Source organism: Trichomonas vaginalis, chromosome III, assembly GCF_026262505.1.
Source record: "Trichomonas vaginalis G3 chromosome III, whole genome shotgun sequence".
Classification (NCBI taxonomy): domain Eukaryota; phylum Parabasalia; order Trichomonadida; family Trichomonadidae; genus Trichomonas; species Trichomonas vaginalis.
This window is the reverse complement of record NC_067205.1, coordinates 24487179-24514820: the sequence shown is the minus strand read 5'-3', so window position 1 is coordinate 24514820 and position 27642 is coordinate 24487179. Positions and strand designations below refer to the sequence as shown.

The following is a 27642-nucleotide window of genomic DNA, read 5'->3' as shown; positions in this document are numbered from 1 at the left end:
TTGTAAATTAATATTCTGACCATCAAATATCACTTTATCATTTATTATATCCAAATAATTTTTAGGTGTTAATTGTTTATTTTGTCGTAAACCAACACCTTTCATTTTTTGTGCAATCTTTTTAAAATCACTTCCATCAATTGAACCGTTGAATGATGTATAACACTTGGGGCATAAAGCAACCATGTTATTACCTTGTTTCTCAATTGCTAAACCCAATAACTTCTTCTCATGTGCTTTTTCTTCAGCTTTACTCTTTAATTTAGGTTTAAATTTCTCATCAAAACAGAAGAAATCAAAAGGTGCGAATTTGAAAATGTTTTTATCATAAAATTTTTTATCGGTTACAATCGCCTGAAATGCTTGAGTGTTAGGAAGACTTGGATCGCCAGCAATAGCCCAATAAGATGAATCGGTATCACCTTCAATGAAATGAAAACGATTAACATCCATACATTTATACATAAAATCATAAATGAAAACCAAATACCAGTATTTAGCATTATCTAAAGTGAAGAATGCCTCTTGTAAACATGTATCACATCTATAAAATCTATCTTTAAGCATCACTTGATATGTATCCTCTCCTATTTCTCTTATGTTTTTAAACTTATTTGACATACATGCAACGCGTGCCTTCTGTGCATTCATTATTTTAGTCTTTGCGTAATTTTGTGTATTCATTGCATCGTAACCATATGATCCATTAAGCGAAATCTTGCAAAATAAACTTTTTCCTTTATTTCCTTCTAATTCAGCCTTTTGTCTTTCGTTCATAAATTCGTTCGCAAATTCATTAAAACAAGTTTTTCGTAAATGTTAAAATTGATTGAATATCATCGATGATAAAATGAAATCTGTCTATTAGATACCAAAGATAATAAGAAGAAAATGGTTGATATTGGTTGTGTGTTGATGCTAATTGAGTTAATTTCCTCTGTTTCTGGTCAACTGGTAGATTGTTTGATTTCATGTAATTATACATAAAACCGCCAATTGTTTTTTCATCTGTGATAATATCTAAGTTCTTATTATCGGTAAAAAGTTTATGTAATCATTAATTATTTTTCATCAATGTGACCCTTTACTTCAGCCACGAATAAAGTATTTTTCTTTCTAATAATTCCCAGTGCTTTTGCTTTCTTTGTTGCTGTATCACAAATAATAACACCATTCAATCTTCCCGGCATATACATTTTATGGTCAGTATATTGAATGAAATCATAAGGATTAGATGAAAATGATGAAGGATATAATGAATTAAAATCAACACCAACGAAATGAGTCATGATGTTGGAAGTGTCCTCATTTGATACAGTTTTAGTTTCTGGATTATATGAAAGTTTATTAATGTGCGTGATTCCTTTTAAGATTTACTCTATGTTGAACATTTGATAAACCACCAGTAATTCCATTACGGAGAATGTGATAAGCTTCAACTGAATCTAAAGTCATTGGTAAATTATTTTTTAATGCATAATTTTTTAAATTGATTCTTAAACGTTGAACATCTTCATCTTTATTTGATTTTACGACATTGCAATAACAACACATTAACTGACAATTTTCTTTGGTATGTGGTTTTTCATTATCGATTCTATCCAATGTTGTATTTGCATATGTAAACGCTTTACCACACATTTTGCATTTAGATGAAAGGATTAAATCGTGATAGTATTGAAAATCATCCATTGAAACATTATTTTTTAGTATCTCTTTCTGCTTTTTCATCTTGTTTCTTATATGATTCAATTTTATATTTCCAATACTTTTCGTTAATTCAAAACTTGATTCTATCTCTTCCTCAGGATATTTTTCATTAGGATTAAAGTCTTTATATGCTAAAGCGTAACGAATCATTGAAGCATTCGATGATAAAGAAAGATTATGAAGCATGTCAATTTTATAAACAAATGTTTCTTCAATAATTTTATCAATTGGGTCAATCATAATTTCAACATCTTTATTGCAATAATGAATAAAATATTCTAATCTATTCTTAAAATTTTTTAGCATCATTGAGATATATTTGATAATCACTATCTGATATAGTTTCTTGAGTTAATGCTGAATAAAATGAATCTTTCGTGAATGGTTCCACTTTATATAATTCTTCTTCGTAATTTTCCCATGTGATAAATTGATAAGGGAAAAAGGATTTAACACGTGATTTATTGTTTCCGAAATCTTGAGTGAATTGGTCTAATGTCCCACCCGCTATATAATTTCTGATGTCAATAAATCTCAATTCATATGGAACGTTTGTTTTCTTTACAATGATTTGCTTAAATTGTGAAGATGAACCCAGCATTGATTTTATTTTTCCATTTTGCAGTGTTTAAATCACGAAGAATTAAATTTAAATCAAACTTTCCCGAATTAAACCTATGATATTCACTTTATTGAATTCCTCATCTAGAAGTTCTTTAAATGCTTCCTTCTGTTTTTCATTTAATGTATGGACAAAGTCCCCGCCGTTTGGTCGAAAGACCTTCAGGACTCAAAGAGTCCGTTTGCGACTTCAATAATTCATCGTATTGACTCATATTTGATTCAACAACTAATGAAAGGTTGAAAATAAAAACTCAATCCAGTCAGAAATAAAAGAATCACTCGAAGTTAAGCAAAAATTCTCGTATATGTTTTTATCATTTAATTTAACCGTTGATGATACCATGAATGGTTTTAAGTAAGCATTCAAAGTTGCACACTCAGAAAGTTGTAATTCTTCTTTAGTCTCTAATGTTTCAAAGTCAAAAGTAATATAATATCTTTCGGTTTATGATATTTCTGCAAATTGTGAGCTAATAACCACTGATATATCTTCTGTTTCGTAATATATGGTGCATATGGTTGCTGGGTATTTGCAATTGAACGTCTTGAATTAATCTTCCATTATTTTCTTTACATTTCTCACAATGCTTTAAAAATCTTCTTTGGTTTTTCCTTTCTGGATCATCACGGATAGAATAAACTTCTTCTTTACAATATGGACAAACTTTATAGCCGGTGAGTGCTTCAACGTCTGTTATTCTGTCAGCGTGAAGTTTTCCACATGGACTCTGTGTTAATAAAATATTTATTGTTTCAAATTCTGGATCTATCATTATTGATTCCACTAATGGAAAGTCTACCTTATTTATGTCCACGTCTTCTGGTTGAGGATCACAATAATAGAAATCAATATTAACATTTAACATTCTCGCTAATCTCTCACTTTCTGATGAAATGTCAAACCCTTCATATGCATCTATTGCTTCATTTAAATAGCTTCTACGAGTTTTAGGATTAACTCCATCAGGAATGTTATAGAAGCGTTTAAATAACCTTCTACCTTCTGCTCTAATTTGATTATCATTCATTTTAGCTGTTCCGTTTTTGTTCATTTATGTAAGAATAAAAAATTTAAAAAATAAATAAAAATAAAGTTTATTTTTTAAAGCCCATAAAATGAATTAAGAACACATAAATTTTTATCATCTGCGACGTGACGAATACATTTTAATTTACTCAAGAATGCGTACCCTGATACATTAAATCTAATTCCTGTCTTATTTAATTTCACAACTTTGAAAAGGAATGTATGAATAGCTATAAAATGATGAGATGATGTTTTATGGGTTGCTTCCATTTTTTCTGAAATAAATGAATAAATATAATGCTTATACGTTTTCATATCTTTTATATTCTTAATAACGAATGGTATAGACCTTTCCACTTCGTCTTCCTTCGGTGCTGTTCTTTCATATGAAACATTATTGGTATCTTCAATAATGAAACCACAATCACACAAAATTTTATAGGTTCCAATGGTTTCTTTTGATATTTTATCTAATAAATCAAAAACTTTATCAACACCCGTGCATTTATTTAAATAATAATTTGTGTAAATATCATGATCTTCTTTCTTAATCGTATTAGTTGCATATGTCACGTTTTTAAGAGCTTTTTTGAATTTCTCAGAATCTAAAGGTGGTGAAAGCAGGATACAGGGGTATTTTTCATTATCAATAAATTGTAACTTATGTTTACGAATAAATTTAATACCTTCTTCTGAAAGTGTTTCATCTATTTCGCCATCTAATAAATTTTGTGTTGATTCTGAGACATAATTTTTATATCTTTCTTCATGAGATTTCTGAACTTCTGATTCTGAAGCTGGGATATTCATTAAACCCTCTACTTCATTTTCATTATATTTTTCAACTTCTCTTAATTCCTTAATTTTTTCATCTATTTCATCTCTTATTTTTTCCAGTCTTTCAATTTCATCATATTCATCATCATCTTTAATCTGTTCTTCATAATATTCAGGGAAAACATCAGGTTCTTTTGGTTTTTCTTCTTCAGATGTAGGATATAAGAAATTTATAACATCATCTTTATTCATTTTTCCATCATAATCTAAATCATTTAATAACTCGGCAAATTTTTGACAATTTCTTAAATAATATTTACTAACTTCATAACACATCTCATCTAATATATCCTTTATTTCCTCGTTTGTGAATCCTAATGTTTTCACGTCGTTAGTTTTGACGCTCATTTCTTACGAATTAAAAAATAAATTATTCAAAAATGTAAGACATGAATTTTTAAAGTTTATTTTTTAAAATTTTTTTTATTTTTTATTTCATTATGGTAGTGAATCTTTCATTCATGAAAATAATTATTTCTAATTTCTTCTTCTCGTTTATGAGGTCTTTGATTATGACTCCATTGATTCCATTCAGGATTTAAACAATGTTTAATTAATCGCGGAATATCTGACATCATCTATATATAGCTTCTTTTATAAAAGATAAATAAATAAATTATTTTAAAATTAATGTTAATTTTTTAATGTGTTTAGTATATAAATATATTTTAATGCATCGTCTATATATAGATGTAACAAAAAAAGTCACTAAACCCGTCATATCCTACTACTTCATTCTAAATTTTCTGAATTTTGAAATTACAAATAATATATTCTCTCTAAGATTTTTAATTTATTTATCCGCCGATTTCATTCGTTTTTATATCCTTCAAATTAAAATTTGAGAACTGAATTAAGGCTGAATTTTATAATTATTAACCGATTGCAATTAAAATCATGCAATCTATCATACTACATCCATAGCACGTTACGGCATAAAAAACGAAACTTTCATCGTCAGATTTATAAATTTCGAATTGGTGAACATCATTTACAATATAATTAATTAGATTAAATTCACTATTTTCATACGATTTTATTCTAAAATACTATAAATATCCTGATAAAAGTAATTTAATTTGATTTCAGACCAAAATGGATTACTGAAACTTTCGGATATATCCAACAGAATTCTTTGATATTTATATATTCTTGGTTATGCTTTTGTTGTAGTTTTTCCAATATTTTTTTATCGATTTCAATTGTTCAAGAAGAACAAAGATGAAATTTTTTATTCTGACCAAGAAACTAAATTCCCTATTTCCATATGGATAAGTTGTTATATGATATTTGCTAGAAATCGATTAGATTCAAAGATGAAATTTTTTATTGCTGACATTTGGTAGCCTTTCATAGATATTTAATTTTAAAATATAATGGCATTACGTTTTCAGGAGGAGTTGTTCAAAATCTTTCATTTGGTTTAAAATTTCGATATCAATTGTTCAAAAAAACTCATGATTTAGTAGATATTTATAAATAAAAGTTGTGTGCTATCATTTTCAATGAAGATCTAACTCAGTATGATCAGAATGAAATCGGATTTTTGAGGGTTAAAAATTTCTGATAAATTTGTCAAATCTGAAATGTTGAATATTGTAATTATAACGGCATCGATGTTATCACAAAGGTGTTCATTCACAAACTTTCTTTACGAATAAACAATTAAAAATTATAAATATAGTTACCGTGACAAAAAATTGATTGAGGACTTGCATATTTTTGAGATAGCAATCATAGTCCCTTAAGGGTGCACCCGTATGTACGTTTATTTGAGAGGAGGAGGATTACCCTCTCAATTTTGAGGGATTCGTTAGTTTATTTTCTCGATGAATATGCAATAAAATTTGATTTTTACCTTATCAATATACTTCATATAATATACACATGTTCATGTAAAAACTTTTTTCCAAAATCCTCAGGAATTAAGGGATTTTTGAATTTTAAGAATTTTTTTCGAATTTTTTCGAAAAAAAAAATATTTTCAGAACAGCCTTAACGGCTAAGATTTAGGAACAATGTTAAGTATCAAAAAGAAAGGAGGTCTGATATAGACAACATATATCGTTGAAGGTTGAAAAAATCTCTAATATTTGAGCCCAAAATTTCAAATTTTAATTTTTTGAAAAAAGAGGCCACCTGTATGTACGTTTATTTGAGAGGAGGAGGATTATATTTTTGAAAGGGTGAAACATTATGAATATGTTAATTATATAATAATATGTATTATTAAGGTCGATGAAAAATTGAGTGTTTTTAAAAAACCGACGTTTGAGAGGAAAATTGAGAACCTCGATGTATACTTTTTGACATTGTCAAAAACTTTGAAAGGACAAAAATTTTTTTAGTGTCAGAAAGTTTACAAATGTATACTTTCTGACGAACAGACTCTCAGAAAGTACTCAAACTGCGGTTTTTAATTTCCGCACTTTTTTTGGCGACCTTATAAAAAAGAAAAAATAAAGCACGTTAAAATTTTTCTTTCTTGATTTTTTACAAAATCTACTTAGAATTATGCAAAATATGACTAAATAATTATAAATTTCAAGTTAAATTTTAATTTTGATAAATAATTTAAATTTCAAAATATCAAGTTCAGTTCGACTATGTATGTAGTAATTCCTCAATAAAGTGCCAAAACCCTATTAAAATATATGAACATTTTCAACATTTTAATGTTTTTATTTAAAAATTTGATGGAATATGAGCTTCAAACAATTATTATGTAAATAAAAATAATTAAATATATGTATTTATTCGTATTACAACCGTAGTAAGTCGATTCTTCCTTTCTTCTACTGAGTTTTGAATTTGATTTCGAATTGTAAAGAGATTCAAAGGGAAAATACTAGCGGATAAAAACTACCTCCATGAAAGGGTCATAATGGAGTCAAGTTGTATTTTTTGATATTTTTTGCTTTTCGAGCCTAAATAGGTAGCCAAGATAATGCCTAAAATAAGGTTCTAAATTCTGAAGTTTACATGATCCTCTCGTGTGCACCCTTAATATAAATTTATGAATAAGAATAAACAATTTTTGTTTTTGAATTTATTCAATTTATAGCTTTACATATAGTTTCAAAATTGTACAACTATGATTATTTCAACAAAAAATATCTTACTTTTTCACTTCACTTTCACCCTCACTTTTTCCGTAATTCAAATTTCAACATTATGTATTTTAATTCCTTATAGTATTTTTAACATAATTAATCAAATAATAATTGGAAGTTCTGAACTCACTTTTGCCGTAATTCAAAATCAAAAATATGAATAATATATCTCTTTATTATATACTAATGCTATTTTCAACTAGAAGTGAGGTACGGTAATCTTACGGATTCCCTAACTCAATTTTACGGAAAAAGTGCAGTAAACTACTCAACTTACGGAAAAAGTGTCGTAAACTATTGATGTGGCGGTAAAATCACGGTAATTCACGGAAAGCTATATGCGAAAATTTGAAATTATACAAAATCGAGCGAAACACTTTTAAATAGGTTGTTCTCGTATTTAAAATACTATTCCCAGATTTATTGTCGTCAGAATATTTCCAAATTTTTGCCGATTTACAAAAAATGATTTACAAAGCATATTTTTTAATCTAAAAAATTCCTAAAAAAAGGAACCGGTGTGCGGAAACCTCGGTAAATTACCGCGGTTCCCGTTGGGACTGCCATAAATTAAATTAAGAGAAATTCGCTAGAGAATAAAAAACTTGTCATTTATTGAAATTTATTTAAATTTCAAAGCATCATTCAAATCAAATAATTCTGATGTTCAATAGTAAACAAAAAAAAATTCAAAACTTTTAACGTTCATGGAATTTTAAAATTTATTATGTTCGAGTTACTTAACTGGAATATCATAAATTATAATTATAAAATTCAGACAATGATGGTATTCAATTATATTATCTATTAAATCATTATCAATCCTAATTGAAGTCAAAATTAAAGAAAAATCAAAGAACGAAATTTGACATTTCTTTGTTTCTTATGTTTTTAATATCATTTTTATTGTTATCGGATATATGTATTATTTCAATAACTATTAAACCAAAATTCTCAATCAACCCGACCCAATTTTTTTGATTGGTTTTGAATAAAAAAGCAGGAAAAGTGCCACCTTAAATGGAGTCCAATTCAAGAATCCAAAAGCCATCGCATTCAACTTCCTCTATATAATTCATCTCCAGAAGTAAAAGAACATGCAGACTTACAAACAGCTAAATACCTAGAAAATCTCTCTATTTCAATTTCTAAAAATAACTTGAAGCATGAATTCTCAGTTGAAACGCTATTATATAAATTAGGTTACAAATAATATTACCAATGAAAACGAAGCCAAAGCCAACTCTCATTTTTGATAGGTGGCGGTGGTCGTTATAGAAAGTAACGTCATATTATGTGTCAAATATTATTATATAAATAAGAATATCTAATTCAGAGCTAAATATTGCTATATCTAATATTTATCTTCACCAAAATACAATTTTTGAAATAAATTCATTAATCATTATTTTATTGAGATTTTGTAAATCAGGCCAATGTAAGAATAAATGTGTTTTCATCTTGTATATCATTTCTTTTAATAAATATCCTAATTTTCAGAAATTTGTAAATAATTATGATAAATCCGTATTATAAGATTTTACTATGTAAATATTAATACTACATAACTCGGTGATAATCGGATCTAGGATTGTGAATAGCAAAATTATAAAAGAATGTATCTCATAAAACTCACATTACCTGTTTATGATTCATCGTTTGAATGAGTAGTCTTGTCCATGTATAATGTCCATGTGTTGATAAAATAAATTGACCTACCATATATTTCACAAGAAAAAGTGTAATCGAATGAAGCCATATATGTGAGTTTAATAAAACTGTAGTGAGAAAGATATTTTGCATCTTAAGCAAACCCTCTCGTGTTGAATTATTGTATTATTTGAAAAAATTATTCAGATTATGGAAATTTGACAATAGTGCATATATGTAATTTTAATAAATAATAATTTCTGCATGTGCCAAAGTTCATATTCTAACATGAAATATTTTTTCTGCAAAAAATCAACAATCTGGAATGGATGAATATGTGTTCAACATATATATTAATATACAAAACAGATATTATATCGGAACCACAAATCAATTTGTTTCATGGGGAAGCAATCGACAAAGATTACTTATCTCTAATTGTTGGGAACAGGACAAATTTGCCACAAGGCACTTTTTTTAAAAAAAATTAATGGAGCGGAGCGATACTCTGCTGCAGGAGCCCCAAGGCTCCCAATCATTACGAAAGGGAGCCTCAGGGCTCCCGAGAATCCATCAGCAGAGGCCTTTTCATTTGGCCTCTGCTGATCAAAGATTCGGCGAAGCCATTCTTCGTCTCAGGAGCCCAAGGCTCCCAATTATTACGAAAGGGAGCCTCAGGGCTCCTGAGAAACCTCTTTGAGAAGGTTTTCTTAAAGAAAACCTTCTCAAAGATGATTGTCAGCATTCACTCAAAATCTACCAAGAGTTTCAAAGTTTCAAATCTATCTGAAATGAAGCTTTGAATCTCTTGTATATCTAATTGTAGAGGTACCTTTTCAAAATGTCTTCTATTGATTAAATTTAATCAGTAAAAGTCATTTTGAAAAGGTACATCTCTATAATTGCTATTGAGCATTCACTCTTGGAACCTTGGAGCTCTTGTGTAGTGCATGAAAACTCCAAGATTCTAGCATAAAACATATATCATAGACATAATTTCTTCAAATATAATTTAAGGTTATTTTTTAAAAAATGAGAAAAGTGTAATTTAAGGTTATTGAAAAGTGACACTTGGCAAATTTGTCCCGCACTCCTAATTGTTTCAAATTTGATTGATGGTATGTCTTTATCAAGAGTTCCTACACAATATTTGGAGTACCTTTTTGAACCTCTTGCAAGCGAAAAAGAAATTGCGATGGCTTCTGGCAGAACTCAAACAGTAATTCGTATTCAAAACATTGTTAAAGAGATTAATAACATTACATCACCAAATTATCATGATAGCCCTCGCTCAGTTCGATCTCAACGTTCATCAAATTCTTCACGATCTTCAAGACCAATCAAAAAGAAGCAAAAGCCTAAAGAAAATACTTCACAACTTAAAGAAACATCTGAATATGATATGTCTCATATTCCAACACCCACTTCATTACAAGATATCATTTCTGTATTAGAAGTAGATAAAAATAGAGCTGTTTCCGCTAGAGATTATCATCAAGCACAAAAGATTTACAATATTATTCATGATATTAAAGTTCAATTATATCAATCTCCTCAAAAAATATCAAATTCTGGAAATTACTTAAATATCGAGCGCAAGATTGCTGATTTCGAGGATGATCTTCAAGATACTATAGATTATTACGATGAACAAAGAAAATTAATGCTTCAATTTAAAGCTGACGCAGAAAAAGAATTAAAAGAAATACATGAACAGCAGATCTCTGACTTTAAAGAAACGTGGCCTAAAACATTACCAGCGCCATTCAGAAAAGTATCAAAAAGAGTTCTTGAAATTCGAGACCAAGAAAGGCACTTAATATATATGAACAGATATGATGATGCTATAGAATATAAGAATAGAGCGGATAGGCTCGAAAAGCGTGATATTGATAGACAAAGAGATAATTTTAATGACCAATTCAGAAGAAACTTAAAGACATTGAGAGATGCTCAGAAAAAGGAACTTCTTGCATTAAGTGCAAAATGGGCTTCAAAATTAGATGAATTAAATGCACATGCGAAGAAGGATATAGAAAATAAGAAGAGAAATATAGAATTATTGAAATCAAAATTGTTACTTGATGATGCTTCAAGATTTAGGCTTTCTGACTATGAAGGATAAAGTAGTGTAAGATCTCCACTAAGTCAAAGAAATCCATGGAAACCATAATGCGCAATATTATTATATTTTCTCAATTGTGCATATTATATGTTCTGTTAAATATATTAGTGTTTTTTTATGAATATTTTTTATGAATTTTTTTTCATAAGTTATAATTAGAACTCTAATTCAAGAAGTATCAAATTATTTCATGTAATAGCAACTATTGGTTCATGGATAAAGATTGAACTCGGAAAAAAACGAAATGAAAAGATTTGAAAAATTGATAATTGATCAATTTCTATTGTAGAAATATTGTTTACAAGGATACATTCCGTTATATTACATCGAAATTATTTGGCCATGTAAGAAGTTCTTTTCAATGATGTTCGTTTGAAATTTTAATGATCCAAGAAAATACAGAACTCTTCCCAACCAGAAAATATGCCAAGCCAGATGTCAAGCTTGTTCTGCTTGGAGACTCTGCTGTAGGCAAGAAATCATTTGCAAGCATTCAAATTTTCAGAACTTTTAAGGGTGCACTTACCACTTTCTGACATTCTCTCAAATTTCTTGTTTAAGGTTTTATTTGCTATGCCTCTTCAAGCCCGTATAACTCTTTTTGAGAGAGTGTCAGAAAGTGGTAAGTGCACCCTTAACATTCATGAAAATTAGAATCCTTTTTTCACTTCAAAATTTTTGGAATCGAATTTTACAAAATTCGATTAGTAGTAGGGTATGAAGGGTTTAGTGACTTTTTTGTAATCGTAAGAATTCACACAATATTGACCGATTTTGTAAGTAATTTTCATACAATCGATAAAATAAATGTATGATTCTTACGCTTTTTATTCTTACGTTTTGAAATAAATCATAATTTAAAAATTCATGTCTTACATTTTAAAATAATTTAATTTTTTATCTTTTATAAAAGAAGCTATATATAGATGATGTCAGATATTCCGCGATTAATTAAACATTGTTTAAATCCTGAATGGGTTAAACTTCAATTTAAAAATGAAGATTGTGAATTATTAAATGAATATGAAAGCCAAAATAAGCTAATGAGGTATAAATATAATGATAAAGAATATTTAATTTCATGGAATCAATGGAGTCATAATCAAAGACCTCATAAACGAGAAGAAGAAATTGATGAGTTCAACATTGAACTTTAAGAAACTAATGATTATTTGAATTTATGAAATCAATTATTTGATTCATTCTTTCTTCAATCTCTTCTATTCTTTTTGTTAAATCATCTATTTTCATTAATGAGGTGATTCTTGATTGAGGAATAGATTTCAAACTAACCACTCCTTTTATTTTTGAAATTTTGAATCCATCAACTTTAAACATTTTATTCAATTTACACGTTGTCAATTCTTCAAATAATTTTTAATTATTAGCATAATAGTCATTAAATTCTTCAACAGATGAAAAAATTTTTATTTCAGTAATTGGTTTAACAACGTTTATTTTTTGTTGAACATTTTCACTTTCATTTATTTCTTCCTCCTCTGTTTCATTTATTTTTAAAATCGGTTTCATTTATCATTAAATAAAAATTAGAATATAAGTGATGAAATATATTTTTTTAATTAATATTAAATCAGAAATGGCGGCAGGATTCTTTAAAAAATTATGGGATGGAATTAAGAAAGCTGCGGGTTGGGTTCATAAAAATATTATTAAACCCGTTGCAAACTTTTTGGCACCAGTAGCGAAAACGGCAGGAACTATCATAGGTGGGGTATTAGGTACTAAAGCAGGTAATCCGGCGATGGGAGCACAAGCAGGTAACGCAATTGGTGGCATAGCTGAAGGAATACTTAATAAAATAGGAGGTAGATAGTGGAAAAATAAATATGAGATCCTATGGATCATCTCGCCACTTAGCGGCTTAAAATTATTTTTATCTTAGTATCGGTTGTAGTCTTTGATAAACTTTTTCTCCTTTATTTAAAACTTCTCTTATTGGGGCAGCTTTTGGTGTTATTGATTCAGCAACGTCACTAATTGCTTCTTTATTCTTAAATATCCAATTTGCCCCTTCTTCAATGTTTCCCAAACTTTACTCGCCCCTCTTTTTACTTTATCCCACAGTTTCTTAAATATACCTGCAGCCATAGTTGATTATTTCATTAAAATTAAAAATTCATTTTCATCTTTTAATTTTGATTTTTTATTTATTAATAAATGACGACTAACTATTTGGTGCCAAACACTAAACCGATTAATGGAAATGTGTTTCATTCATTCGAAAAGATAAATGAAATATTCGCAAAGAATGACGGTAGAAGATATTATAGAGAACTTGAAAGTTCATGCTATGACTCTGATGCTCCATATTTTGATGATAACAAACTCATTTAAGAATTACAAATCCGGCTCATGATGTGAACCAATTAGGTGACACATATATTAAACGCAAAGTTAAAGCAACTCTAGTTTCAAATAAAGCTTTCACATGTGATGCCGCTTTTAAATGCATGCGTTTATTCGTTGGTTACAAATCATCAAATCAAAGCTTTAAACAATTAGAAGTAGAAACCGAAAGAGGTGATGCCGGTTATCTTCAGATGGATTGCGCCCATGAATCTTTCGCATTTGCAACATATAAACCAAAATCAGAAAGGAAAGTTAAAAAGTTTGTTCATTCGTTATATAATAATGTTCAAAAATATGATAACTCAGTATGTGGTAAATATATTGACCCTTCAGAAGTTTTCAAGAAAGCAAATGAAGAAGTTGATGTCACTTTTGATATGATTATTCCGGTAAATGATTTGTTAGCATTTCAGGCGTTCGATGATTATCCTAAATCATTTGGTGATATCATTCTTAAATATTATGTTTTCAGGGATACTTTAGTATTTTGTCAGGTTGACCCGTTAAGAGTTGCTGATTTACAAAATTACGTTTATGAAAAGATAACTGATGAAAATTATGAAAAGATTATGAATCATGTTTATAAATATGATCGCAAATTCCAACAAATCGGACTTCCTGCCAAATTAATTACAAGCTTAGCCGCTACATCTGCTGACGCAACAGTTGATGACGTTATTATTTCATGCACAAAGATGGAAGTTTTAGAGGATAAATGCATTACACCAGGATACGGTTTAACTGAAGAATCAGTTAAAGCAATACCACGTTTATTCAGTAAGGAAGATCCATTCATGATTCCAGCTCAACATATTGACGTTCGTTCACTAAATGGAGGTTGCATCACTCCTGAAGGTATTAGCTCAGATTTCTCATACGCTCTTCATAATGTTACAGATGTTGTGTTAGCATTTCCGAAGAATGCAATGCAAAGAACAGTTTTAGAAAATCCAATGCTTCGAGGTCTTCAGGTCACTATAGATTCCAGAAACTTCCCCGATCAAGCGATGACCACAGTGGGTGACATATTCTTTACACGTATGCTTCAAGCTTCTGATTTAGATGGAGTGAATGAATGCACAGAAGAATACGAGGACTCATTAACTAGACCACTGAATGCAGATGATGGCACGCCATTAGCTAGAACATGGAAAGACCAAACTTCATTCTTATGCACTATTCCAGTTCAACGTGATGGAGCGGGTATATTCTTTGATGAATTAGAAACTTTCAACTCACAAGTTACAGTACAAGTGAAAGCTTATCCAATCATTCAGGGTGAAAATGACACTTACTGTTCAAAGGTGACAAATCCTCCTCAGGTTTGGTTTACTAGGACTACATATTGGACATGGACACCGGATGAAGGTTTGAAATATCATCAACAGGTACACCACCACAGTATAGAAGTTCATATGATGAAATATTGATGAATAGAAATGTTTAAAATTATAAATTTATTTTTGATTAAATGGATTTAAATTCATCCACCCCTTATGAAGAATTAGCAGGAGTATATAATACATACATAGATGATATGATTAATGAAGCATTGAGTGATAATAGAAATGCTCTATCTAAGGAAAAATTAATGAAAATTCCATATTCTGAATGTTATTTAAATTCAATCACTGCAGCAATTGGTAAACAGAATAAAGGTAAAATATTAACGATATTAAAACAAATTATCATTATTGCTAACACTTCCCCCTATTCACATGTGTTAATTTATATCAACCGTTCAGGTTCACCTTCAGATGATACATTTGAATCTTTAAAGCATTTAATCAAAATTCCAATTATTTATTTATCACAAGAAGAAGCAGAAGATTATTTAAAAAACTTTTTAATGTATAAAGAATTATATAATACAATCAAGAAGCAAGGATTAGAGGATAAAATTATTGATAAACAACGGGATGAATTATTTGAAACACTTTCTATTTCAAATTTTGATAGACAATTTTTGCATTCACTCATTTTTCTAGATGATGCAGTGAAATCAAAACTAATAACAAATGAGAAATCATATTTTAATCAGTTATTAACTCAATGTCGACACATTCAGTGTTCATTCTTTATGGCTGTTCAATATTTCAAAGCATTAAGCACAAACATTAAATCAAATCTATCAACTCTTTTCATTTTCAGTGGGTTTAGTCGTCAACAGTTGAACGTTATGCTTTATCAAGTGAATTTACCAATGAGCATTAATGAACTTTACACACAATATCAGCAATTAGGTGACATGGAAAATAATAGTTGATTTAAATAAAGGAAGTGTTAAATTTGATTAACTTTTTATAATTAATTTTTATTTTTTATTTATAATTAAACATGACAGAAATGCAAATCTTCTACAGGTTCCATTAAAACAAGGAACAAACAAAAAGGGTGCATATAATAGAACTATGAAAGTTCCTGATGGAATGAAAGAATTAGTTCATATTGTTGCTGGTCTTCAAAAAGATGTTAAACAAATGAGAAACGTTTTAACATTACCAGAAGCTCAAGCATATGCCAAACGTCAAGGTCCAAATTGGGAAGCACACGAAGCAGACATTACGGGTCCAAATGGAAAACCTGATGGTATAAATGAAGTTTTCGTTACTGATGGTCAAGGTAATATTAAAGTCATAAATGGTTACAAATTAACTATAACTGATTATCCTAAACGTAAAGCATATAATGAACGTTATCCTATGCAATTTGATGAAAATGGAAAAGCTGTTAAACAATACATTGGAGAAGGTGAAATGGTCCAATTAATTCATACCGTTATAATCCATATTCTTATTTCAATGAAGAATTAAATGCTATTGAAGAGGGACCGGATGGATTACCACGATATTCTAACCAGTTTGATGGTCATATGCAAATATTAGACCTGAAATTTCAGCTAAGAAATTCTTTAAAGTTGCTTTATTCGATCCAGTTTTCGCAAATGTTAAAGATGAACTTAAACATCAATTCCAACCAATTATAGTAGCAAGAATTGCATCAGGTGCTTTATCTCAAGCATTCAAAGATTTAATTAAGAAACCATTATATCAGCAACGAGGTTTAACTTATGATTTAGTTAAGGAATCAGATAAAAGAAAATTTGAGAAATCAGATGATTATAAGAATGCAATTAATGAATATATTAGGTCTATTAATTACAATGAACCAGCTAAAAATCAACTTCAAGAACAAATACAGGGAATAATAGATTCAAAACTTCCGGCAAAATAAAAGTTTAAATATATTTTTTTATTCGATTATAAATGAGAAGACGTTTCACTAGTCAAAAGAACACTAACGCAAAAGCAGAGATTACGGTTGGTTATAACGTAAATGATGATAAATCACGAATTATTCAAAATGTTAAAGTTAATGTTAGCCCTGAATTAACAAGGTCAGCAACTCAACCAAATTTATTAACTCGTGACTTACCGAAAAAGGAGGAGGAGCAAAATAAAGAAGACGGAGACCCAATCATTTTATCTGAACCCGGTAAAGAACCTGTTGAAATTCCCACTTATCCAACATACCCCCCGCCTCTTTCATCAAACATCGAGAACCCATATAAAATAGACATTAATTCTGAATTAATGAAAATTTACCGCGATATAATAATTAATAATTATGATTCAATAATAAATTTAATTGATCAATCCGGTTTAATTATTTTACCTTATGAATCATTAATTCATATTATCGCCATTCTTTGTGATGTTCAAGATTCAGACGTTAAGATTCAATTTTTCATAGATGATGAGGTTTCATGCTGCGGAACAGTTGCAAAAATAAATCCTATAAAGGATATTAGCACAATTAAGATATCAAAGAACGGAACAACAACTGAACTTCATTTAACATATAATGATATTTATAATAAAATAGTTGATGAATATAAAATATCACTTGAAAAATTCTTTGTTAAGGCTATTTAATATTCAAGCATTAACATTATCGAATAATAATCCTTTGAATCATAATCAATAATAATTGACCTTTCACCAGTTTCTATCGTTTGTTTTATTTCTTTTTGTTCCCCACTATCCGGATCGGTCATTGTAATTGTTTTTGTTATAGTATCAGCTTTATCTTTAACTTCAATCTTTTTTCCATCGGGATATTTAAACCAAAATTCCAAAAATTCGATATTGTCAATCTGTTCATATTTTAATCTATCAATTACATTTTTAATACCATCTGAAAATCTTATGAAATGGTCATTATATGGGTTTGATTGAACTAAATTTGAATGAAGTGAAATATAACCTGTTGATGAATATGACACTGACTCATATTTTCTGAAAACACTAAAATTTATAACATGAATGAATTTCTTATTCGTTGAATTTATGAATTCTTGAGGTAATCTTATTCTAGTTTTATTTATCACTGGAAAATAACGCTTTACCATATTTTTAATCGTAATAAAAATGTCAATATCAATATTATTTCGAATAATAACTGTGAATTAAATTTAACAGTTAGCGGAATTTTAATGTTACTCTCGTTTCTGTGAGTGGTAAATTTAATCCCATTCTTTTAGACCCTTCAGATTATATATCATTTATTAAAGATGACCTTGAAAAAACGTATGATATGTATATAAATAATGTGATAGCGAAATGGGATATTAACATGATTTTAAGTTATTTAAATGAATCATTTATCGTATGGTATGAAGAAAATTTTAAATCAAAACCTGATAAACTTTTTGAACTTGATGAAATAAATAACCTTATTAAATTCCGCTGAAAATTAAATTTTGTACTCCTCATCTTCGTTCATTGTTGGGGATATTAAATTTTGAAAAAGATGTTGGGGATGTTTTGTATTCTGACACTGGTTCCAATTTCATTTTAATCAAATGTGATAAAGTTAATACCCCAATGAGATTTTCACATCAAACATTAGACCCTAACTCTTACCCATCAATACAAAACATTTTATCCATCAACTTAAACACATTTTCTTTATCATATCCGTTTCAATTATCCGGGAATTCATTTATTCTTCATTCAAAAGATTTATCAAATATTAAATTTAGAATAACTGACCTATTTGATTGTGATTTAGAATTTATGAATGAAATATTATGGCAATTTCAAATAGAGAAAATAGCTGATGAGATAACGGATTAAATATTTATTTTTAAATCATAATAAATGATTAAACAACAGCAACCACAGCAACTTAAGACACAAAGCACCCAGGTCCTTCAGACCATTACATACGCCACATATGCATATAATTCAAAGACGGCAGAACAAACGCAAAGGTTGAAATATGGAGATTTGGAGATATAGGGTGTCCAAAGGTGCGTTTAGCATAGCGCTCTATATGAGACTATTAAAGGAGATATATGCTGATTATAAATATATAATAAAAAATATGAATATATGTATATGATGAGTATTTTTTGCGCCATGCCGCGGATATAAAATGAATTTGAGACAAGAGGCGGTTTCGCGGGAAATTTTGGCGGGATTTTTTCATTTTTTAATGAATCATAAAGAAAACATCCTCGCTCTTGCAAAAAATGCAAAGACTGTAAAAAATCTACGAGACATTGGTAAATGCTTCGGTATGGATGTCCTAGCTATTCCACTGTAACGTATCATGTTAGGATGTATCACTTCATGAACAAAAGGCGCCCATCATAAAATTGACAAAAAATCGCCGGATCAAAGAAAAATCAAAGCAATTTTCAAGCGCTAGATGAGACCCAAGAGTCACTCAGAAGGATAGAGGAGATGACAAAGATACCACGTACAACAGTCAGTTATTATCTGCACATTATTTGAACTACAAACTAGCGTATACGTTGGGTTCCGCACAACCTTAATTCAGTTCAAAAAAAATCTAGAGTCCATCTTCGAAAGAGTCCTCTCTATATTGGGTGCGTATCAATCAAGAAGTTTCGCTTTTTAGTAACAGGGGACGATCTTGTTTCAATATGCAACAGAAGCCAAAATCATGTGGCCGAAGGATGAAAATCCGCAAACATTCCCGAAGAAAAAATTGACACACCAATGATGATGTTGTCGGTTTTTTGGGGCGTGAATGGCATCATCGCAATTGATATTCTTCAAAAACCTAATACGATGAATGCTCAGTATCTAATGACAATGTTCTTACTCAAATTATCAATTCTGATGAGTTTGAGAAATCCAAACAACAAAAACAAAAGTTTGCAATTCATTTTGATAATTCAGAGTTCACAAAAGTCATAAGGTAATGAATTACTTGTTGGAAAACAATGTCAAAGTTGTTCCAAACCCAATTTATTCACCTGATATTGCACCCTCTGACTTTTATTTATTCGGCACGCTAAAAAAGAGAGCTGAAGGACGCGAATTCGCGAGTCCAGATGATCTTGAAAATTTTGTAAGAGAGCAATTTGAGCAATTTTCTCATGATGATTTCAAGCGTGTCTTTCAAGCCTGGATCGATCGCTGCGAACGCGTGATTGAATCCAATGGTGATTATATTTAAATAAACTTTATATATATGTAACTTGTTTATTTCTATTCGCAGTATTCAGGTTTGTGCTAAACACACCTTTGGACACCCTATAGTATTGAAAAATGACCATTTCGAATTCGTTTGCAAAGGTGGTGCAGTGATATCAAATATAAAAGAAATTTTATTTATGAATTCAAAAATTAAAGGAATAACGGATGATATAACATCAATTCCACCAGAAGAACAGAGATATTACGCATTAAATGCATTTCCTAAAGTTTTGAAGATTGGAAGATTTAATTTAAATGAGGAATTCATAGAAGGTTTCCTAAATGACATAATGAAGAAGGCGGATAAGGAATACGTGGATAGTGAGTTAATGAAGAAGGCAAATTTGGTTTATGTTGATGAAAAAGATAATGAAATTAAAGAAAAGGTTGAATGGTATCATGAATGGGCATTGGAGACTTTTAAAGTTAAAGCTGATACAGGATGGGTTTCAGGATGTTTAGACCTTAAAGCAGATAAAACTTATGTTGATGAAAAAGATAATGAAATTAAAGAAAAGGTTGAATGGTATCATGAATGGGCATTGGAGACTTTTAAAGTTAAAGCTGATACAGGATGGGTTTCAGGATGTTTAGACCTTAAAGCGGATAAAACTTATGTTAACGACGAGTTAATGAAGAAAGCAGATAAGGAATACGTTAATACTGAGTTAAATAAGAAGGCAGATAAGGAAAAAGTTATTTCATTCATTAATACTGAGTTAGCAAAGAAAGCTGATATATCATTTGTTAATGAAGAAATAAAACAATCAGAGGTCTATTTTACTCCACCATTTTTAAATTTTATGAAATCATCAGATAAAACCTTTGATATAGATTCTTTTGAATGGATATGTTTCGATGGAGTGACCATGTATTTATTTTATACAGCTGGGGTGCTTTATTATTTTAAAACAAATGATTTTAAAAACTATGAATCATTTACTCCATCTGTTTGGAATCCTGATACACGAAAGCCAATCATTAATCCAAGAATTTTATATGTTGAATATAATAATGGTAAATTTATTGGAATGATAATGGTTGGAGATGATTTTTGCCCTTGTTATTCATTCGATTGTATCCAATGGTTCAAATGTAATTTAAATCAAGATGCTAAATTTAAATATCCAAATAATCCTATTAGATGCGTTAATAATAAATGGGTACTAATTTATGAAGTCAATCAAATTTTCATTAGTGAGGATGGGATAAATTATTATATGTTTAGTATGATGTCATCAGATTTGGAAATTGATTATACAAGTAAGTGGTATTACATTAACAACATGTATTTTATCCTACAAAATGATAAAATTTATAGATCATATTCAATACCACAAGGTCAATTTGAACAAATTTTTCAAGCTGATGGAGACATTGAAGCTTTATGTTATGCTTCAAATGTTTGTGTTCTTGTTTCAGGTGGTATGGTCTATTCATATCCTGTAAGTTATAACAGACATATTTATTTATCACGGGATTTTTCAGAGGATCCAGAGAAAACACCAAGTTGGGAATTGGTTTATTCATTCACTCCAAAACTTACTCGAAATTATAGATTTACAAATTTATTTTATATTGATGGGTATTTCATTGCTTTTGGATGTGGTGATTTAGTAAATATCAGTAGTGATGGAAGAAATTGGTCTGAAATCACAAAATTTCAAGATGTTAGAAAAGCAATTTTCAAAAATAATATGTTAATATTGATGACAAGACCGGTTTTAAATACTCACCCAGTTTCAATATTATATAATAAATTCAATATTCATAATGGATTAAATACAATTCTTGAGATGATTTACCCCATTGGTTCAATATATACATCAATGAACTCAACAAATCCAGCAAGCGTTTTAGGTTTTGGTACATGGCAGCAGATTGTAGATAAATTCTTATACTGTGCTAACTCTTCAAAGCAAGCAGGCGGTTCAAAGAAAATTAAAGAAGCAAACCTTCCACCGCATAAGCATACAGGAACTACAAACTTTTCTGGCGACCATAGACACTCATTAAGAGACCACCCATTATACAACTCAGACTATGAAGCTGGTTATGATGTTTTATCTCCAGCTTATAACGATTCAACAAGAAAGACTTTTCGACAAACTGAACCGGGAGGAAATCATGTCCATACTTTCACAACAAATCCAACAGGCTCAGGTGAAGATTACATGCCACCATTTATGACTGTATTTGCATGGTACCGAATGAACTAAATATATTTTATGTCTGTAATTAATTAGGTAATGAAGTAGCGGATGAACTGCAGAAATAAATTTTATCGTTTATGGTTTTTAGGTTATTCAATAATTAATTATTTTTGAAGAACTGAAGGTGTCACCACGTCACCATGTCACCAGGTTAATTAACTTCTTTAAAAATGATGGCAACATGACATTTTGACAACAGTCCGGGAAATTTGATGCAGTCCAAAAATAAAGTTAGTTTTAAAATTATTTTTATTTTTTTATTCCTATATAAATGACAGCAACAAACAACAACAGCAACTTTATCATTTCTGATGAAAATATCATTGATTCATTAGCTGAGGAATTAGTTGTGGCAGAAACTAAAACCCTCAACGAAAGAATTGGTGAAAACAAGATTGATTTACATAACTATCTCAAACATGATGGAGGAAGAGGAAGGAAAACTGGTATGGCTTTATTAGTAAATAAAATTTCAAATTTAACGATTATAGATGTTGATATCAATAAATCATACAATGATGAACTTAAAGAAACAGTTAGAAAAGATATTTTATCAAAACTTTCGGATAAAGATGTTATCGTTAAAACCGCTTCAGGAGGTCTTCACATTTATTGCAACACTAATTTCTTCTATTCAGTTTCGAACAGAATGATTAAATGCTATTCCTGCAATGATTATGATATTGACATAATGACTTCTATGGATGATTCAAAGCGTTCTTTAGTAGTTATGGCTGATTCAAGAGTTCGCAAGAATGCAACAGAACCAATCAATACATACTCATTCATTCGTGGAAGTTACGATTCAACATTAACCAGAACAGTGAATGATATATTAAATGATTTGAATATTAAGGTAAGAGTTGAACAGAAGAACGAAGAAATAAAGACTATCATGAATGAAAACAAAGATGTAAACATTGACGATAAACTTGCCCAGAGCATAGTTGATGGCATCAGTGATTTTGAAGTACATAATGACGGTGGAAACATGAATTTAGAAAAAGAAGTTACATTATTCACACTGTTTCAAGCAATTAATTCGTTACCTAATCATTTAATTAATGAAGCATACGATAACGTTTATAACTTCTGCAATTTAACTGAAAATGCAAAAAGTAATTTTGAAAAAGCACGTAGTAGATATGCTCATTTAATGACTTCTCCATTTGTTTTAGTGAAGATTCTAAAACTATATCAAAAGGAATATTATGATGAATACGTTTTACCTTTATTACGTAAGCCAAAAATAACATTTGATATAAAACTTGATGACTCGTTTTTGATAACAGATATTAGACGCAAGGCTGAAAATCATCAGTATAAAAACAGTTCTGAAGTAATTGAGGATTTATCACGTGTAATCCGTTTTGTAGATTGTGGAAATAAATATTTCATTCAAAAGGACTATAATATCCACGACAAAATGAATCAAATATCATTCGTTCTTCAATCAAACATGAAAGAGTCACTCAAAATGATTAAATTATTTAAAGAAGAAGGTAAAACCATAACAGCATGGGACGTACTACTAAATCAATTATCCTCATTAACCGTTAAGGGTGTTTGCTTTAAATCTGATTCTCCAGATGTTTTCTCAACGTTTCAAGGTTATAAATACAACGTTCTCGAAAAGCCTGATTACTCAAAAATTGAGATGTTTATGAATTTCATTAAAGAAGCCATTTGTGATAATAACGATGAAGTGTATAAATACCTTCTCGGCTGGATTGCATCAATGATTCAACATCCTGGAATCAAGAATGAAACAGCAATTATTTTGAAAGGACTTCAGGGAACAGGTAAAAACAGATTTACAGATATTATTTCTGAACTTCTCGCCGGTTATTCATGTAAAAACATTACTGAAATAGGTGAGCTAACGGGTAATTTCAACTCAGTAGTTGAAAATAAAATGTTTCTTGTACTTAATGAACTCAAGAATGTAGGTGAAGACAGACTCGCAAACTTCAACGCTTTGAAATCAATTATTACGGATAATGAGATTAGAATTAATGAAAAGAATCAACCCAGAAGAACTGCTCAGAATGTTGCCAATTTCATTTTGGTAACTAATAACATATACCCTGTCAAAATTGAAGTTGGAGACAGAAGATACGTAGTTTTAAGAGTTAATGGTAAATTCAAGGGTCAATTTGATTACTTCAAGAATTTAATGGATTCATGCACTAAGGAATTTTATGATAATTTACTGACGTATTTTATGCAATATGACCTTTCATCATTTAATGTACGAATCATTCCGATGACTGAAGCCAAACAAGATTTAATAGAATTATCAACAAATCCTTTAGATGTATGGATAAATACACATTATGATGAATTGTGTGCAGGTATGACGTGTAAAAATGCTCTATGCTGCAAACCATCAGACATGAAAGACAAGAATTTCCAAATGAGCATTAAGGATAAATGTGATAGGAAACAGAGAAGAATAGATGGTAAACAAACATGGTGTTATGTTTTGAAAGAAGAAATGAAAGGATTATATAAACAGGTTGAACCAAACGATAATGAGGATTCATTTACCGATGATGAAATACCTGTAAATGAGCCGCTAAGCGGCGAGACCTGAAGGTCTTGCAGTATAAAGTATGATTGGAATTTATTTTTGCATTAATCCCGCTGTGATGTCAAAATGTCATGTTGTCAGTAATTTTAAGAGAAGTTAATTAACCTGGTGACATGGTGACGTAGTGACACCTTCAGTTCTTCAAAATAATTAATTATTGAATAACCTAAAAACCATTAACGATAAAATAACTGATAACAAAATTTTATTTTTATATAAATGGATACCCCGCAAGCTCAAAATTTACCACGAACCATAACAAGGGAGGAAATGATAAAAATAATGCAAGAACGAATTAAAAACAACAAACCACGAAAACCGAGAAGATGCGGTTATGCAGTAATGATGGAAAGAAGAACCCAGAAGGGTTCGGCGTCTCTTCGAGACGCTGTCGAAGAGGAATAAAAATTAAATTTGGATAGAGTTTAAAAATTCATCTTTATTAAATTCATCTCTTCCAATCAATTTATTTATTCTATTAAATTCTTTTATTTTTGCTTCACTCAGTTTAAGGATTGAACGGTAAGTTTCTAATTTTTCGATTATTTCTTTCCTCTCTTTATCGTTTTCAATTACTTTAGTTTTATGGGCATCAACCCCACCGCATTGCAGCTTCTTTTTGTAATAGCATATTTTTGATTTAATTCCGTTTAGTTTCTTTTTATATTCATCGTCTGGGCTCTGAATCTTAATTGAATCAGGACTCTTGGATGCTTCGTTGTCACTCATTTCTTACAAAATAAAAAAAATTAAATATTATTTAAATATAATGGAGTAATAAAATAAATCGGAATTTCTATTAATTTATTGTCAACTTCAACTAATGCATTGCCGTTAATATATCTAACAAATTCAGCTATTGTGTCAAATCTTCGTCTTCTTTTTGTCATTGATTTATCAGTTTTTCCATAATCGAGATGAAAAAAATTTATCCCCTTGTTTAAAATTCATGAGCCCTGAATTAATTTGTTCACGTTTAACATCATTTAACCTTTCCATTTGCTTTCTAATATATTCCCATTCTTTTGAAATATCATTTTTCATTTCCACTGGTTTCATGTTTATAGTTCTATGCCATGTATTATTGTAATAATATACTAACTGCTGTATGATGGAGTCATGATTTCCATCCCAGTATATCTGACCGTTAACCCCTAACGCATCTCTAAGAGTTCTCATTACCGCATCAACTATTTTATTATGAAACGTATATGGAGAGGATGAAAAGTAAAAATTAATTTGTGGGAAATAATGAGTCATAGCTGCCTGAAATCCTTTATCACCATCACCCCTGATATTATCTACTCTTTCATGATCTAGTAAGTATTGAATAGCTCTTCTTGTTTCCTGTTCTGTTTTCCCTTTCACCGGAATGCAATATAAATATCTAGTGTTAATGTTAATGGCAAATAAATAAGTAACGTTTCCTTTTGAATATTCCAGATGATCAATTTCGTATGAATATGGATATGGAGCAAATGAAGGTCGACTAAATTTTTCCTTTAATGGTTGAATTTTCGGGTCAATTGGTTTATTTAATATCTTGAAATCCTTTTTAAAATCTTTTTGCTTCTTAAATGTTTGAAATGGATATAATAAAGTGAATGATGAAGGATTAACTGAAGGAGGAGGAGGTACTGTCGTTGGAGGTTTTGGTGTTGTAAGTGGTTTAATTTTATCTGCTTTGATTTTGGATTTCATTCCTCCCTTCATTAATTCTGGATGTATTCTATTCATTTGTTTTAAATATGCTGTATATAAAGGTTTGATATACTTTCCCGCTTCGAGTTTATGTTGAAGGATGAATTCCAAAAGTTGATCTTCATTTAAAAGTCGGGCTGAATATGATTTAACTAATGAATCATAAATTAAAGCTTGTGCTTCATTTATGGTCTGAAGGACCTGGGCGTTTTGCACCTTTTGTTTTTGTTCCTTTGGTTTTTGCGGCTCAGGATTATATAATTTATATAATTCATCAATATCTTCTTCTGTTAATACTTTATTTTTGAAATCTTTCAACTGTTTAAGTTGTGATTTAGTTTTTCCCTTTGTATATTCATTATTTTTAATTTTGTCTTTAATTTTAGAAATTATTTTATCATGATATTTCAAAATTTCATTTTTATAATATGGATAATAATAATCCATATCATCACCCGTTATATTGTTATTATGTTTTTGGAGATATGATTTTAATTCATAATAATTAAGAAAATTTTGATTAAGTACTAAATCATAAATTAAATTTTTTAAATCTGCGTTATCCATTTATATAAAAATAAAATAAATGTTTTAAGGGTGCCCACCTCTTTGAATAATAGTATCAAAACCATTATTTACATATTGAATCGCATCATTAACGGTTCCTTTTGTCTCTTCTGTGGCATTTTATTAAAAATAAAATTTTAAATTGTATTAAATAAATGGCATACAACATCCATTTTCACAACATACAGCCTTAGTGTGTGCTCCTGTTAATGCAGTCTTACCGATTGTTAAGCGAGTCATTGACCCGTTTTTAAGTTGTAAATTAATATTCTGACCATCGAAAATAACTTTATCATTTATTATATCCAAATAATTTTTAGGTGTTAATTGCTTATTTTGTCGTAAACTAACACCTTTCATTTTTTGTGCAATCTTTTTAAAATTACTTCCATCAATTGAACCGTTGAATGATGTATAACACTTAGGGCATAAAGCAACCATGTTATCACCTTGTTTCTCAATTGCTAAACCCAATAACTTCTTCTCATGTGCTTTTTCTTCAGCTTTATTCTTTAATTTAGGTTTAAATTTCTCATCAAAACAGAAGAAATCAAATGGTGCGAATTTGAAAATGTTTTTATCATAAAATTGTTTATCGGT

General features: G+C 29.5%; 8 protein-coding genes and 3 pseudogenes across 11 annotated transcripts, besides 7 other annotated features; 8 read left to right on the top strand and 3 right to left on the bottom strand.

Moving 5' to 3' along the window:
- Positions 1-41: 41 nt before the first annotated feature.
- On the bottom strand, positions 42-973 carry TVAGG3_0757040 (annotated as a pseudogene). The gene has a single exon. A coding segment is annotated over exon 1 (932 nt).
- Positions 974-2392: 1419 nt separating this feature from the next.
- Positions 2393-2576: a mobile genetic element.
- Positions 2577-4116: 1540 nt separating this feature from the next.
- Positions 4117-4697: a mobile genetic element.
- A 1944-nt stretch (positions 4698-6641) lies between these two features.
- Positions 6642-7200: a mobile genetic element.
- Positions 7201-9404: 2204 nt separating this feature from the next.
- Positions 9405-10054: a mobile genetic element.
- Positions 9452-9661, top strand: TVAGG3_0757000 (uncharacterized protein; the record flags this gene model as incomplete). The annotated part of the gene is made up of 1 exon (XM_001297000.1): positions 9452-9661. One exon carries the CDS (start codon positions 9452-9454, stop codon positions 9659-9661), a length of 210 nt encoding a protein of 69 aa, XP_001297001.1.
- Positions 10055-10081: 27 nt separating the features above from the next.
- On the top strand, positions 10082-11086 carry TVAGG3_0756980 (uncharacterized protein; the record flags this gene model as incomplete). The annotated part of the gene is made up of 1 exon (XM_001297001.2): positions 10082-11086. The coding sequence occupies one exon, from the start codon at positions 10082-10084 to the stop codon at positions 11084-11086; it is 1005 nt and encodes a 334-aa protein (XP_001297002.2).
- A 515-nt stretch (positions 11087-11601) lies between these two features.
- Positions 11602-11724: a mobile genetic element.
- A 3329-nt stretch (positions 11725-15053) lies between these two features.
- Positions 15054-27642: part of a mobile genetic element that runs on past the window's edge.
- Positions 16723-17391, top strand: TVAGG3_0756960 (uncharacterized protein; the record flags this gene model as incomplete). The annotated part of the gene is made up of 1 exon (XM_051245469.1): positions 16723-17391. One exon carries the CDS (start codon positions 16723-16725, stop codon positions 17389-17391), a length of 669 nt encoding a protein of 222 aa, XP_051092056.1.
- Positions 18757-20028: a mobile genetic element.
- TVAGG3_0756950 lies at positions 18853-19948 on the top strand (annotated as a pseudogene). The gene has a single exon. A coding segment is annotated over exon 1 (1096 nt).
- TVAGG3_0756930 (uncharacterized protein) lies at positions 20106-21180 on the top strand (the record flags this gene model as incomplete). The annotated part of the gene is made up of 1 exon (XM_051245468.1): positions 20106-21180. A coding segment is annotated over one exon (1075 nt), but the record flags the coding sequence as incomplete, so codon positions are not given.
- Positions 21198-22187, top strand: TVAGG3_0756920 (keratin-associated protein family; the record flags this gene model as incomplete). The annotated part of the gene is made up of 1 exon (XM_001294567.1): positions 21198-22187. One exon carries the CDS (start codon positions 21198-21200, stop codon positions 22185-22187), a length of 990 nt encoding a protein of 329 aa, XP_001294568.1.
- On the top strand, positions 22453-23199 carry TVAGG3_0756910 (Prim-pol domain family; the record flags this gene model as incomplete). Its single annotated transcript, XM_051245467.1, has 1 exon — positions 22453-23199. A coding segment is annotated over one exon (747 nt), but the record flags the coding sequence as incomplete, so codon positions are not given.
- On the top strand, positions 23920-24777 carry TVAGG3_0756900 (uncharacterized protein; the record flags this gene model as incomplete). Its single annotated transcript, XM_051245466.1, has 1 exon — positions 23920-24777. One exon carries the CDS (start codon positions 23920-23922, stop codon positions 24775-24777), a length of 858 nt encoding a protein of 285 aa, XP_051092053.1.
- On the bottom strand, positions 25183-25503 carry TVAGG3_0756890 (uncharacterized protein; the record flags this gene model as incomplete). Its single annotated transcript, XM_001303899.1, has 1 exon — positions 25183-25503. One exon carries the CDS (start codon positions 25501-25503, stop codon positions 25183-25185), a length of 321 nt encoding a protein of 106 aa, XP_001303900.1.
- Positions 25524-27042, bottom strand: TVAGG3_0756880 (annotated as a pseudogene). Its single transcript has one exon. A coding segment is annotated over exon 1 (1519 nt).